This window comes from Trichomycterus rosablanca, chromosome 10 (genome assembly GCF_030014385.1).
Source record: "Trichomycterus rosablanca isolate fTriRos1 chromosome 10, fTriRos1.hap1, whole genome shotgun sequence".
Classification (NCBI taxonomy): Eukaryota; Metazoa; Chordata; class Actinopteri; order Siluriformes; family Trichomycteridae; genus Trichomycterus; species Trichomycterus rosablanca.
In genome coordinates, this window is record NC_085997.1 from 2,807,955 (window position 1) to 2,823,405 (window position 15,451).

The 15,451-nt window shown below is 38.4% G+C and overlaps 2 protein-coding genes and 1 pseudogene across 7 annotated transcripts; all 3 read left to right on the top strand.

Annotated features, from left to right (window-relative positions):
* Positions 1 to 1,317: 1,317 nt before the first annotated feature.
* dydc2 (DPY30 domain containing 2) lies at positions 1,318 to 7,921 on the top strand. 6 transcript variants are annotated; one of them, XR_010013883.1, is made up of 7 exons: positions 3,430 to 3,883; positions 4,355 to 4,480; positions 4,926 to 5,042; positions 5,264 to 5,407; positions 5,572 to 5,655; positions 5,747 to 5,911; positions 6,162 to 6,441. XR_010013883.1 is itself a non-coding variant. In XM_063003528.1 (7 exons), the coding sequence occupies exons 1-7, from the start codon at positions 3,710 to 3,712 to the stop codon at positions 7,783 to 7,785; spliced, it is 771 nt and encodes a 256-aa protein (XP_062859598.1). In that variant the 5' UTR covers positions 3,438 to 3,709; the 3' UTR covers positions 7,786 to 7,921. The 6 variants fall into 6 exon arrangements, 3 of the variants coding, with proteins under 3 accessions (XP_062859600.1, XP_062859598.1, XP_062859599.1); XR_010013884.1 differs by having other exon boundaries at positions 6,165 to 6,441; XR_010013885.1 differs by having other exon boundaries at positions 5,769 to 5,911.
* Positions 7,922 to 8,569: 648 nt separating this feature from the next.
* On the top strand, positions 8,570 to 11,776 carry selenou1b (selenoprotein U1b). Its single transcript, XM_063003531.1, has 5 exons — positions 8,570 to 8,837; positions 9,589 to 9,680; positions 10,092 to 10,232; positions 10,309 to 10,473; positions 10,564 to 11,776. The coding sequence occupies exons 1-5, from the start codon at positions 8,693 to 8,695 to the stop codon at positions 10,675 to 10,677; spliced, it is 657 nt and encodes a 218-aa protein (XP_062859601.1). The 5' UTR covers positions 8,570 to 8,692; the 3' UTR covers positions 10,678 to 11,776.
* Positions 11,150 to 15,218, top strand: LOC134321580 (peroxiredoxin-like 2A; annotated as a pseudogene).
* The last annotated feature ends 233 nt before the right edge of the window (positions 15,219 to 15,451 follow it).

Consider the following 15,451-nt stretch of genomic DNA (forward strand, 5'->3'; position numbering starts at 1 on the left):
GAAACTGACCTACGTACTATGTATAATTTACACCATTATTTACATGAAATTGCCCCTATTTCTGTATGTACACAGAATAATATTTAAAAACTTACTATCTTCTGTCAGAAATGAAAGAATCACAAACGAATATGAATTAAATTAAAAAAAAGTTTATTCAGGGAGATGGATATATGCTTCTGCTAGCTTTAAGTGGCACCAAGGACACAAAACTAAATTGTGGACTAACATTGAATGTGGTTTGCATTGTTTGTTTTTCAAGATTTTTATTCGTAACTTCAATAGCATTGAAAGGATTCAGCATATTAATAACTTCAATAGCTTTTAAAATATTCATAAAATTGCTCCAAAACAAGTTGTATTTTATTAAGTGTAACCCACATTACATACTACAACTCTTATACTGACATTTTTACTCTTTATTACATAATAAAAAAACAGATTTGTATTCATAACTTTAATAGCATTTAAATTATTCAGCATATTAATAACTTCAATAGCTTTTAAAATATTCATCAAATTGTTTCAAAACAAGTTGTATTTTATCAAGTGTAACCCACATTACATACTACAACTCTTATACTGAGACTTTTACCCTTTATTACATAATAAAAAACTGATTTTTATTTATAACTTCAATAGCATTACATACTACAACTCTTATACTGACACTTTTAGACACCATGTTTTATGGGATGGTCTGTACTAAAATGACACATTACTCATCCCTAAATGTTTTAAATGTCGTATAAACATGTTTATTTTCTATTATATTTTAATTCAAAACAACTATTGTGAGATATATCCACTTGTTCTGTTTGCATTACACAGGAGATACCCCCCCCCCCCCCCACCTGTTAAAAAAGTAACCAAGTAACGTTTACTCTGAGTACATTTAAAATGAGTTACTTTTTACTTGAGTAGATTTTTAGACTAGTAATTTTACTCGTACTTTTACTTGAGTACAATATTTTAGTTCTATTTCCACCTCTGATTATTGTAATCATTTTTATCAACCTAAACTCTCGTGTGAGTGTCATTAACCCTCCTGTTATGTTTACAGTAAATGTACAGAGTTAAATACCGTTCCCATATATTATAATAATATGATGAAGAATTATTACGTTCTTTTAGCACAAAAGTACAAATCTCAACCAAAATAAGTACCAATCAACACACAATGAGATTTATCTTTAACGCTAATCTATTTATTTATTTAAACTTTATTATTATTATTATTATTATTTACTTCTTGTTGATACTTTTCAAGTAGGAACTGTCGGTTTTAATTCTTGTTCCACCTGGGAATCTTTACAGTGTTGCGCGGTTACCATGGAGATGAGCGACTCTCGCTATTGCTATAGAAGCGTCAACAGGTGACAGTTCGGCGATTTAACTTAATTGTTTCACTTTTATTTTTTTTATTTTACAAAATTCACTCTTTATTGCAATTCTGCTTTTTTTTTCTCATTACCAGCATTATTACGACTAAGAGGTACATTCATGACAAACCCAGATCTCAGTGATGAGGCCGCTGCACCACACAGGATATTGTTTATATACAGATATTTGAATAATTCTGCACATTTTACTGACATTGTGTGTTTGTTTGTTTGTTTTTTTGTCAGAATGGACTCTGAGTACCTGAAACAGAGACTGGGTAAATGTCTGGTGGAGGCGCTGGCAGAAGTAGCAGAGCAGAGACCCATGGACCCCATCGAGTTTCTAGCTCATTACATCTACAAATATAAAGAAAACATGGAGTACACACAGAAGGTGAAGTCTTTATTTATAAAGGAAACCTTGGATGCTTTTTATTTCATGTAAAGCACCCAGCATGTGGTACTGAAGCTTATTATTCATATGCAGTGCATTTGATTTAGGGAGTAAAACTTAAATGACTTTATATTAGTTGAATTCTGCTCTACATAGTTTATCTTCTGAATCCTAAAAGGCTCCAAGCTGGACATGCCGTGCCCTGAAATATTCAGCTCTCCATGCTGTGTTTATTACACAGCTTACTAAAAACTTAAAACAGCTGAACTTGATCTGGACCAAAGACGAGACACACTGATCTCTATTATCCCCCGTCTCTGTGCAGCGCCATCGATCAGCCAGCAGAGGTCGTAACTGCAGCAGTTTTTGATACCCTGTGCTGTCCTGCTTCTTTCCTCAGAAAGCCGCGTATGAGAAGCGTCTGGCGGCGGAGCTGCAGAGAGCGAGAGAAGAAGCAGAGCATCAGAAACGGCTGAAGGAGGAAGAGGATGGAATTCAAGCTGCGCAGGAGACCGAGGGAGATCAACAGGTACGGCTGAAAAGACGGAAAGTAAAGACTTGAAAGAAGATGACCAAAAGTATGTGGACACATACATTCAACATTTTGGAGTGTTGTGTCCAACATGCTCATGCTCAGGTGTCCACTCGCCACACGAGTGTTAAAAATAGCCGCTGTGTTGTTTTTAAAGCTTACAGAGGAGCAGATCTCGACACCGCCACCAACTTCACTGCTCGAGCGCCCAAAGAAGTTCTACCCACCCAAAATGGATGTCCTGCTCGAGGTAGGTGGAGCAGCAGAAACCTCACCAATAACATTTACTCAATAACACACACTGCACTCGGGTGGTGAGATCCGGGTTAGAATCTTAGCAGCACTACCAACCGGTCGGGCATCTACACAGACCCTACTGGCTATGTCTGAAGGGTCAGGATGGTCAAAGCCCTAAGATGGACTGGTGCCTTGTCCAGTATATTCCTTCATACACTCATACCAGCCACACACACACACACACACACACTCACACTCTATCATCATACACTCATACCAGCCACACACACACACACACACACACTCACACTCTATCATCATACACTCATACCAGCCACACACACACATACACACACACTACCATTACACTATGACACCATCAACACACACACTACCATTAGACCACACTGTTTGAAAGCAACTGATTTGCACCCGCGATTGGGAATAAATTCATGTGATTGGTTAATAATCGTACGTGACACCAGCAGAAAATGAAACACTGTGATCAGCGGATAACACAAACACCATAAAGTCCTTAAATATGTAGTCTGGTTTTTTTCAGTTGATATCGCTTCCCTTTGGGTGGGTGGCACGGTGGGTGGCTAAGTGGGTAGCACTGTCGCCTCACAGCAAGAAGGTTCTGCGTTCGATCCCCAGGTGGGGTGGTCCTAATAAACAAAGAAACAAACAATCCGGTCTTTGAGGTATTTTATTACTTGATACCCTCAACTTACTCTTTAATAATGTATCCAAAGGGCAAAGCTGGAGCGGTTCCACTCGAACCTGCTACACCTTTTGATGCCGAATCACAGGAAGCCCAAGCTGAAGCTGAGAGACCAACACAGTCTCAGCCAGAGAAGGTGAAGCATGAACATCACATTACTGCTGAAAAACACACCCATATTCAGCAAGAGAAGAGAAAAAAATGATACACTTTGACTGTTTAGAGCACGGAATGAGAATCAGACAGAAGAGCAGAAAATACTTCACTTTGAGATTCAGAATGGCCAGAAATGGAGAAACAAAGTCAGAGATGAAGTGGATTCTTTATTAAAATGTGGAGCTGTAGAGTTATTATTGAGGGACATTACAGCTATAAACAGACTTGCTGGGACAGTAGGCGACACTAACAGGCTCAGGACCAGAAAGGAAAAGAAACTGTCCATGTGTGTGTGTGTCTGTGTGTGTGTGTGTGTTAGCTGCCTCTGTGTTCACCTCCAGGACGACCCAGGGTTTGAGAGCGCGGTGGAGGTGGCTGACGTGGACAGAGCATCATCTAGAGCTGCGATTGAGGGTGATCAGAGACCCGAGGAACCGGAGACCGAGCCCACACAGAGGGTCATAGGAAACATATTTTAGCACCTTTTTTATTCATTTTGAGAAAAAAACAAAGGGAACAAAGTGAAAAGCAGACAAGATAGAGACAGCGATCGATGTAGTTATGAGAGAAGTGGAAGAATGAGTGCTCTGAGAATATAAATAGATCAGGGAAAGGTCCTCTGAACATGCCACATTCTTATTATTTTAACGGTAAATTATTGTACAATTCAGATGGATTAAAGTCTCCAGCTTTTAAAGTGGCTATTTATTTAAAGTGGCCTTTGATTCAAACGCCAGTATATACAGAAATCCTGCATCAGCAGTTTTAATACCATGATTACCTCTATTAATGAAGAATCAAGATCAATTGATTGATCCAGAATCAGGATAAAGAATCGATGCTTTGAGAAGATGACAGGAGCAGAAATGAAAGGGAAAAATCTAATTAATACAAATACTTCACTTTATTCCTATGCTAAAAAATTTCAGGAGTCAGATCAATCAAAGCCTTTAAATGAAGATGATGCAGCCTCAAAGACGGCAGAAGATACACAGATAAATCCTAAAGACTCAGTGACCGAAACACAGCCAAACCAAAGCCATCCAGATGAGGAGGTGAGGATGCAAAGTGGTCTGTCTGTTTATCTACTAATGGTCATAAGAGGCCATGAATTGCCTGTGAGTCTCCAGCCAGTATAAAAAGCATGAAGGTAGCAGAGTGTTGATGAAAGATTCCAGCTGGAAGGGAGACAGTATTTTTTTTACCACTTCCAAAATCTCCCATGTCGACTTACTCCTGGTTGCAGATAAAGGTCCCAGGTGTAGACAATGCAGATCAATCACTGATGGATTGTTTCATTCAGAATCTTTTTATTTCTGGATTTACTCAAGGCCACATTTCTCTGTGGAGGCCACAGCATGAGCATGTTCCTTCAGGTCTCAGAAACAGACTAAAGGCTCCAAAGAGTAGGAAGATGAAACATCTAGCATGACATGAAGAGTGTAGAAGATTCGGATACGATTTTTCTACTTTGCTTCAACGCTCGATTATCTCTCGTAGGATTCAGATGGATCGAAGATGGATCCAGACGTAGGAAATGCAAACAATACAGTGGAAGATCCTGAAGAATCAATGACCAAGACTAAGCCAGATCCAGCAAGTCATGCAGAGGAGGAGGTGAGGATGAAGAATAGTCTGTCCAGTTCATTATTTCTGCATATAATCTGAATTTTAAAATCACTGATCATCACTGTACTTCACCCCAAAGGTCAGGATTTGTTTCATTTTTTTAGAACTGGCACATATAAGAATACAATCAAGAAACTGTGAGAGAAGATGATTTCTTGATGATATAGTTTTTTCACTTTCCTATCGTCCTGTCCTCAATTTCCTTTTAGTTCCAACTTTCCACGGATTCAGAAGGATTGAAGCCTTCTGACAGGTTCAGTATGGTTCCAGAGAATCAAGATGATTTAACAGTAAATCCAGAGAGATCAGTGATTGAGACACAGCCGAGTGAAAGCCAACCAGAAGAGGGGGAGGTGAACATGGTCATTTGACTTATTTATCCCCTGAGATCAGTATATTGTTTTATTTCAGTTTATTCATTTATTTGTACTTAATTCTTGGAGCTTCAGGATTTCTGCTCAGAAATGGAATGAAAATTCTGAATCAACTATTTTTTTCAAACGCTCAATCACTGTAGGATTCAAAACCTTTGGACGTAAATGGTCCTGAAGATCCTGAAGAATCAGTGATCCAGACACATCTGAGCCAACCAGACCAGGAGGTGAGGATGGTTCATCTTCATTAGAAAGTCTGGAATTATATTAATGGGTTTGATTCATTCAGGAGTATTTTTACCCATCTTTACCCTGAAGGTCAGGGTATTTCTTCTTTCAGTGCTTAGAAGTGGCACAAAGATGGTGAAGAGTAGGACGATGATAGCAAAAGAGAGAGACAGAGTGAGATAGTCAGAGGAAGAGCAGTTCTGATTGTAGACGTTACTGACTTAGAAAACACAAATGAAGAAACAATGATTTAAGGTGAGGATGAAGTCTGGTTGGTCTAATTCTGTGTGTCCTGATCGGCACAAGCGATGGTTTTGGTTCCTCACAGCTACAATCACTGGCTGCACGTTTCTAAAACAATGTGGCATCCAGTTGCAGAAAGATCAGCTTAATCTATAAAGTGCTTGACATCATGTATTAATATACTGAACTATTTAATATTTCTATTCTGAAGTTGATTCCATTTGCACATATTAATACTGAATTATTTTTCCTTGGCGGCCAGAAGTTCTTTATTTCCTTGGAAATGAGTAATAGGACGATAGAGAGAGAAACAGACAGGATGAAGACAGGAGGGTAGACACGTTACTGCAGATCTAACAAACTAACACAAGGCAGAAGAAAGAGAAGAGAAATTAGCAATGTGGATTTTAAACACTGAGCTGCTCTGTTAAAGAACATGTCACTTCCTGCAGCAGGCGGATGACGACCCTGCGCCAACAATTTCACGTCCAGCAGAGATTTTCGCCGAGCAGGAACCGGCCGATCTGAAGCCTCCTGCAATGCTACAGGTGAAACTGTAATTCCTGTTTGATTTATGGTTCATATTACACTGGAATTTGCATGATGAATAAACTGGGATGAACAGCAGAATAAACTGAAATTACAGGAACGACTGAAAATAAGCAAAAGAAAAACAAACCTGCAACTCAGGAGAGGAAAAGAAGGAAATTACAGGATCAAGAAGAACAGAAAGGTTCTCGTGGTTTCATGAAATCAAACCCGACTCCTGGGTCACAGTCTGCATCAGTTTAAGTTTATGCATGTATGAACTAGGGCTGGCTCGATGCCACTTTTTTATGTCCGATACCGATACCGAGTATCTGCCGATACCGATGCCACTCCGATACCGTAATTTCTCCTCTCAAACAGCTAAACAGTAATAATACACGTCTCAATGCACCATGGTTACACTAGCTATCTAAATAACGATGCTCAGACTGTGAAACAAATATTCTAAAGGGATAAATACAGAACCAACAACATCACACTTATACACAACTGCTGTTTTTATTTTAACTTTTACACACAGAACATTTAGCAGCATTTTTGGCATATAACATTTAAAGTGCATCTTTATCTGTATTTAACAAATAAATTATCATTTCAATATAAAATTCTAGATCTGTCAACTTTCAAGTCTAGACCTTAAGAAGGGAGCAAAATTATAAAATAAATAAACAATAAAAATGAAACAATTAAATAATAAAAACTATACAAATGTACGTATCTTGTCCCGGCTTGGAGATCTCTCACATCCTCAACGATGAATCCAGCAGGTTTAATAATAAGCGCGCTTTGGTTTTTAATCATCTAAAAACGTGACAGAACTTTAACGAAAAATTTCAACCAAACTCTGCGTCAATTCTAATTGGTCCATCGCGTTTGATTGACATCCACGTCTTCCAATTGTAGACACTTTGAACGACATGCCGTAAAACAGAGTTTTTAGATGTGACAGTAGTAGATGATTTTTTTAAATGCTAAAAGTTTAAGTAGATCAGTGTGTTTTAATTTCTGAATGGCCTTATTTATATTAAGTGTTATTTACATTGTGTTATTTACATTAAGTGTTATTTACATTAAGCAACAGTATCGGATTGGATTACATGTTTTTTTCCTTCCGATATCCGATCCAGTGATTTGGGCCAATATCGGACCGATACTGATACCGAGTATCGGATCGGTTCCAGCCCTAGTATGAACATAGCATCAGCTTCAAGAGAACTGAATGAAGATGTAAATTTGATGTATATGATGGATTTTGTCTCAGTGCTTTTATCTTGACTTTTAAATGACAAACTTTTTGTGTTTTGCAGGAGGAGGGTGAAGATGGAGGTGACAACTGAGAATCCCTCTGAAATGTGACTTAACTTTAGAACTAGAACTTTAGATTTTCTGATTTCTGAATTAGTTTCAACAATGGAAATAAAAAGTCATTGTAACAGTGTGGACTATAGTGGTAAATAAAATATTCCAAAGAAACCAGGTGAAGTTTGGCCTCCGGGATCCGGGATCAGTAGCACAACCACTCAGCCGTGTTGACCTTTAAATAGCAGAGCTGTATGCTGATAAACACTGAAACCACTTGGACTGATAACATTGTTGTGGTGCCGGTGGGAGATTTGTACATGTTGCTGTATCGCTGTTATAGGAGCAGTGATCCGTACAGTGTGCAGAGTTCACAAATGAATCACTTCACACAATCACGAACAGAAAAAATGCAGAATTGTGCAACAGAAGTTAGAAAACTGTACAGAAATAGAACAGGACGACAGACAGACAGACAGACAGACAGACAGACAGACGGGTTCTCGTGGGGCTTTTCAGACTGACCAGCTTGTGTAAGTGGCTGAACTGTCTGGGGTTGCTGCCTTTCCCATTTCAAAAACAAATGCTATTAAATATAGTGACCTCAGCCACTCTGAGGCTTCTCACAAGACTTTTGAAGTATGGGAATTTGTGTCCATTCAGTCTAAAGAGCGTTTGTTTGGCTGAATGAACACATATATGTATTTGGACATTTTTTGATTCCCTCCCATCAAACCCACAGTCTGAGAGCCTCCCACCACCCCTGCTCTAAATACCAGAGATCTTTCTTCATGACACATTCAGAACATACGAACACTGAGGTTCCTTCACCTCCAGCACTCAGCACAGAGCTGAGCACTTTACTGTCACTGCGTGCTTGGTCAGATCATCGTGGGTGAAGTGCGGACCGTCGCCCGGGGTCTCGGAGCGGATCTGAGGTGAATAATGGAGCTGCTGACCCATGCAGCGGCCAGTGTGGGATCAGTGATCGCTGAAGCTTTACGTTCTTTCACTGAACTCTTTCTGGCTCAGCCGCTCAGCGCAGCCCTCGGCCTGCTGGGTGACATCGACCTCAAAACCTTCGACCCAGGTGAGTGTCAAGAGTTACTCTGTGGAATGTAACATTATCATATTCTGCAAAGATTTACAGCCATTTGAAGCTATCAAGTCGTGTTTATTTGGTATTCCATCCCGAACAGGGTCACAGTGAGTCCATGATCTATTAAAAAAACACTGGGTGCCAGGCACTCACCTTTTTGAAGAATATTAACCAGTCATTCCACCTACTGGCATGTTTTTTAGCAGGTTTAAGATTACCTGAAGAAATTCCACTCAAACTCCCAGTGTTCATTTAACAATCGAATCAAAGATGCATTTATCATCATATTCTAATAAATATGCTTCCATAATGGTGGTGATCCATTATGATATAAACATTCCAATAGGTAGATTTGGCTGCTCTAAATCACACCCAAACCTAAGTTGATTGATTATCTGGAGGTTTTGGAGCGTGTTTGTCTACGTGAGGAATTCGTGCCTATTTAGTCAACACTGCATCTGTTGTTTGTTATTCGACCTTCCTCACAGAAGGTGTTCAGTGGGGTTTAAGATCAAGGTGCAGGGGCACATTACAGGCAGGGTCCTTCCATAAACTGTTGATACAACTTTGGAAGTGCAAATGTCATCATAATCTAAGGGGCCAGGACCAAACCTTAAAAAGTGGTGCTACCTGCATTAAACCTAACTGTTGGCATTCTGTAGCATTCGCTCATTTGCAATTAACGATAAGATAAATGTTCCTATTATGTTCCTATTTTTTTTATTTTATCCACGTTCTTCAGATGAGCGAGTCTTTAAAGCTGGGGAACTGTGGGAGACATCAGGAGCTGTGATCATGGCAGTAAGAAGACCTGGATGATTCCTGTGCAGAGAGGTGAACATCCACCGAATCATCATACAGTACACCCATCACACACAGCGTCTATATGTGAAAGGAAAGTGTGTGTGTATCTGTGTGTGTAATTTTATATGCATGCATGTATATTTGTGTGTGTGTGTATGTATCTGTGTGCATGTCTGTGTGTGTGTATGTATATTGTGTGTGTGTGTGTGTGTGTATGTGTGTGTGTGTATGTGTCCACATGTTTGTATGTGTATCTGTGTGTATGTATTTATGTATGCGTGTACTTGTGTGTGTATATGTGTCCACATGCTTGTATGTGTGTGTGTGTGTATGTATGTATTTGTGTGTGTATGTGTGTGTATGTACTTGTGTGTGTATGTGTGTGTGTGTGCATGTACTTGTGTGTGTATGTGTGTGTGTGTGTGTGTGTTTGTGTATCAGGAAGCCTCTGAGCTGTCCTCTCTGAAGCCACAGTTGGACGAGCTCGGTGTTCCTCTGTTCGCCGTGGTGAAGGAGGACATCGGCTCAGAGGTTCAGGACTTCAGATCCCACTTTAATGGAGACATTTTCATCGATGAGAAGGTGAATATATAATAATTAATTATCAATAAATAATAATTAAGACTGATCTCTGGGCTTGTTGGTTTTGGTGTTACAGATGGGGTTCTATGGACCCCAGGAGCGCAGGATGGGCGTGTCTGGGTTCCTCCGTGCAGGAGTGTGGATGAGCGGGTGGAGAGCGTACTGGGGAGGATTTGGGGGGAACGTAAGGGGAGAGGGGTTCATCCTGGGTGCCGTGTACGTCATCGGACCCGGAAATCAGGTAAATCTTTACTGCATCTTATTCTCATTCTGCTCTTTTATTCACACATAACAGCATCACTACGTTTACTGACGTTTATTTGTTTTTTAGGGGATCCTGCTCGAGCACAGAGAAATGGAGTTTGGAGACAAAGTGAGGACGTCCGACGTCATGGAGGCCGTCAGACAAATCCAGTCTAAAGTTCTGCCTCTCACACAGAATTAGAAATCATCCAACCTCAGTGAGACGTCGTACATGTTAGATGTTTTATTACAAAAGTACTGGGACTCCAGTCCCTGAGCATTCCAAAATCATGAGCATTTATACCTAATTGCTCCCTCTTCCATAAGTAGCTCTATTGTTATTCACTCTTCTGGGAAATCTTAATGTAAGAGTGTTTCTATGGGAATTTGTGCCCATTCAGTCAATAGAGTCAGTGAGGTCAGGTACTGATGTTGGAGGAGAAGGCCCGGCTCACAATCCAGGTTTAATTCATCCCAAAAGTGTTGAGTTGTGTTAAGACCAAGGCTCTGTGTGGACCACTGGACCTTCTTTGCTTAAACCTAGTCCAACCATAGACCATGCCACCTTTGTGCTCAGGGGCATAATCATGCTGAAACAGAAAGGGGAACTTCCCCAAACTGGTGCCACAATGTTAAAAGCATCTTTTCATCTCATTTTTATACACCTGTTGGCAATGGATCAGTACATTCAGTGTGAGCAAAGCCTCGTTCCAAAATAAGCCTGATTTCACAAATGATCCTTTAACCGAATAGGTACAAATTCCCACAGACACTGTGGAAAGCCGTCCTGGATTCTTTTCTCACATAACAACCTACACGCATGGCAGCGTAAAGCTCACTCGACTGTGGACAGTGTCACCTGTGTACCAGGAGCTTTTAAAAAACTTTTTTTGTACTTTATTTCACCATCCAGAATCATATTAATGAAATTTATATGGGCACAGAGAAGTCATCAGGTATAGATTGTGTAGGAACTGCTTGGACCATGAAAGATGTTGATCATTCAGTCACAGACACAGAACAGTCGCTGAAATCATTAAATGTCCTGTATAAGCGTATGTAATTGACTTTTGTACACAATGATGTTATTGGTCCTGTTTCTTTCAGTTTCTGTGTGTGTGTGTGTGTGTGTGTGTGTGTGTGTTTCAGAGTGTGTTTATGACAGGCTGACTCTAAACTCTGGCGAGAGAGCAGACTCGATGTTTTATACTCTGCACACACACACACACACACACACGCACACACACACACTATAATTGTAAGCTGTTTCACATTATTCAATAAAAATTGATCTTTAAAAATTTTTTTGCTTTTTCTAATCGTGTCTTTTCACGTGACTTTGCTCACTTTTGTTTTCATATAATTGTGTTCACTCGATCTGAAGAAGGTAGCGTTAGTACTGCACTGCCACGATAACACATGTTCGATTTTTGTCTCCTGTCTTCTGTGTTTGTTTGGGTTTTCTCTGGACCCTCTGGTTTTAAAATCTGGTCCTACATCTGAAAGAAATCCAACTGAAGTTTGCATATTTTGGACACAATTTGAGAAGAACCGATTCACTGGAAACGATGTTAATGCTTGGAAGAGTTAAAGGTAAAAGAGGAGGAGGACAACCACCAAGAAGATGGATGGATACAATTAGAGGACGAGTGAAGAAGCCTGAAGATCCAGACAGAAGAAAAGATGTTTTGGAGTAGCATTATTCGTATGATCACCAAATGTTGGAACCACTTTAATAATAATAATAATTCATGAAGACCAATCTTTCCTTGTAAACACTGATCCTTTAATGGATTTTACTCTTATACACAATCATGAGTTCCTCACTTGTTACCAATTCATCTGCTTAATGTGCATAAGCATAAAATATGAGACAAATACGAGGAAAAAAAACGATATTTATAAAGACAGATGTAATTAATGGCCCATGCAAATCTTCAGAATTTTGGGCTTACCCAACATGTGCTTCCTAATTGGCTGGTTTGTTATTTATGCAAACATGCTGGTGAGCTTAAGTATGAGCTGCAGCAGGAGGGTTAGTAGTGAAGTCGCTGGATCAGTGAAGGACTGAAATACTGGCATCACAACAATGAGACCTGGGAGCATTTAACTTCTCAGCAAAGAGTGAGTATTTCTTCTAACAGCCAATTAATATCAATTTTATTTTATTTATCTGAAAACAATTGATCTACATTATTAACATCTCACACAAAGACTTTCTTTCATAAATCAACTGCATTAAGCAACATGATCGTTTCTCAATCTAAGCTCAGAATAGTGATTGATACTGGGGTTTGCTTCAGATATTAGCAGTAACATACAGTAAATATAACAAAGATAATCACTGATTAACTGATCACTTTAATCCAGATCTCCAGTGTAGATATTTGCGAACCAATAATGCAATGCAAAACACATGCAAACTGTGTAGTAGTAAGTAGTTCATCCTACTGTTCCTGTGCAGTGTGGTTGGGGGATCTTGAAGTGTTCGGGTTGAGTGTTTGGTCTGTCCTGGTGTGTGTGACCATCACCGTTATCCTGCTGCTCAACACTGATGTGCTCCTGACTAAACCACAGTCGGCGACGCTCCATGCGTTGGCCAACGCTGAACTAAAGACCACCACGGGGGGTAAGACCAGTGCACACATGATATTATTGTATATGGTATTTTTTGTGTAATATCATATGCTATAACAATCAGCATGTGTTCAGTAGTGGTGTGTATTTGTATTTTACAGAGGAGACCACATTCAAAGCCCTCCAGTTGTGGGAGAAAACTGGAGCACTTATCATGGCTGTCAGACGATCTGGATGACCTCTGTGCAGAGAGGTGTGTGTACGTGTGTTTTCATATATGCCATTTGGTGAAAAATATGTGGACGGCCCTACTAATGAATTTAGGTCATTCAGCCAAGAGAGGCTTTTAAACTTAACGTTACTGTACCTGCTGTCAAACATAGTGGTAGTGGTATATAATATAAAATAATATTGGGACACAATAATAAAGAGGAGCAGAACAATGACAAAAAAAACCCTTTATTATTATTATTATTACTATTATTATTGTTATTATTATTATTATTACTATTATTATTACTATTATTATTGTTATTATATTACTATTATTATTGTTATTATTATTATTACTATTATTATTGTTATTATATTACTATTATTATTGCTATTATTATTATTATTACTATTATTATTATTATTATTATTACTATTATTATTGTTGTTATTATTATTATTACTATTATTATTGTTATTATATTACTATTATTATTGTTATTATTATTATTACTATTATTATTATAATTACTATTATTATTGTTATTATTATTATTATTGTTATTAATATTATTATTACTATTATTATTGTTATTATTATTATTATTACTATTATTATTGTTATTATTATTATTATTACTATTATTATTGTTATTATATTACTATTATTATTGTTATTATTATTATTACTATTATTATTATTATTACTATTATTATTGTTATTATTATTACTATTATTATTGTTATTATTATTATTATTGTTATTATTATATTACTATTATTTTTATTATTGAGTTCAAATCTCAGCTGTGTTACCAACCTTGCCAGACATCCAGCGGACTGCTATGACATAGATGTCTCTTTTAAACCCTACAAGTGTGTGTAAACATTTGACTTTAACTCTATATTATGTTTAAATCTGCACTAAGTAACATTTGTCATTGTTAAAATGAGGGGAAATGCTCAAGAAAGTGGTGTTCTGTGTGTGTGTGTGCGTGTGTGTGTGCGTGTGTGTGTGTTAGGAAGCCTCTGAGCTGTCCTCTCTGAAGCCACAGTTGGACGAGTTCGGTGTTTCTTTGTACGCCGTGGTGAAGGAGAACATCGGTTCAGAGGTTGAGGACTTCAGACCCTACTTCAATGGAGAGATTTTCATCGATGAGAAGGTTGGAGTGTTTATTATAACCATGTAATAATTTGACCATTAATCATTTTTAGTGGCGCTTGGGTGACGAAGTGATAAAATTATACTAGCTCATTACCTCTGGGATCCAGGGTTCAAATCCTCAGGGCTGCTATCGAATGGTTGGGCATCTATAAAGCATTAATAAAACATACGAATGTAATAAAATTATTAATTTCATGTATCCTGGTTAGGGTTGTGATGGGTTCGATTCATTGGATGAAAGGCAGGAAATACCACAAACGGGTTGCCAGTCTATCCTGGGGCACACACACGCACACACACACACACACTTATTTTCTGTTCTATTATATTATGTTATTGTATGTATACATTTATGTTCCTCTACTATCAAACGTCTTAGATGTTTTCTAGTCAGTTTTCTAGTCCGTTTAAAGAACTGTAAATGTTTTATGTTGCAGAAATGTTTTTATGGCCTCAGACAGAGGACAATGACGCAATGGGGATTTGTTCGTATTGGCGTATTGCAAAACCACCTGCAGGCCTGGAGGAAAGGATACCAGGGTAACAAGGAAGGAGACGGTACTGTTTTAGGAGGCCTCTATGTGATTGGACCAGAAGATCAGGTGATGTTTCAGCTTTAATGTCATACCTGTTATTTTTATTTATTATGCTGTTTATTATGTGGATGAATTTATACTTTTATTTTTTTGTAGGGAATTTTATTTGAGCACCAGGAGAAGGAGTTTGGTGATAAAGCTGATCTCGGGTCAGTGATGCATGCTGTGGAGAAGGTGAGCAGAGTTGAGTAAACCTGTTCTACAGAGCAATAACTGCATGAATAAAATATCTACATCTTATTAAAACGTGTACACTAGTACACAAGTACTCTACACAGGGGGTGAAATCATGCCTTCTACACCTGACCATATACTATAAATTACAGTACATTTAGAACACATTATGTATTGGCTATTGAGCCACTAAATATGAGCACATGAAAAAAAATATAATGACCATATAATTATGATATAATTACCATGTT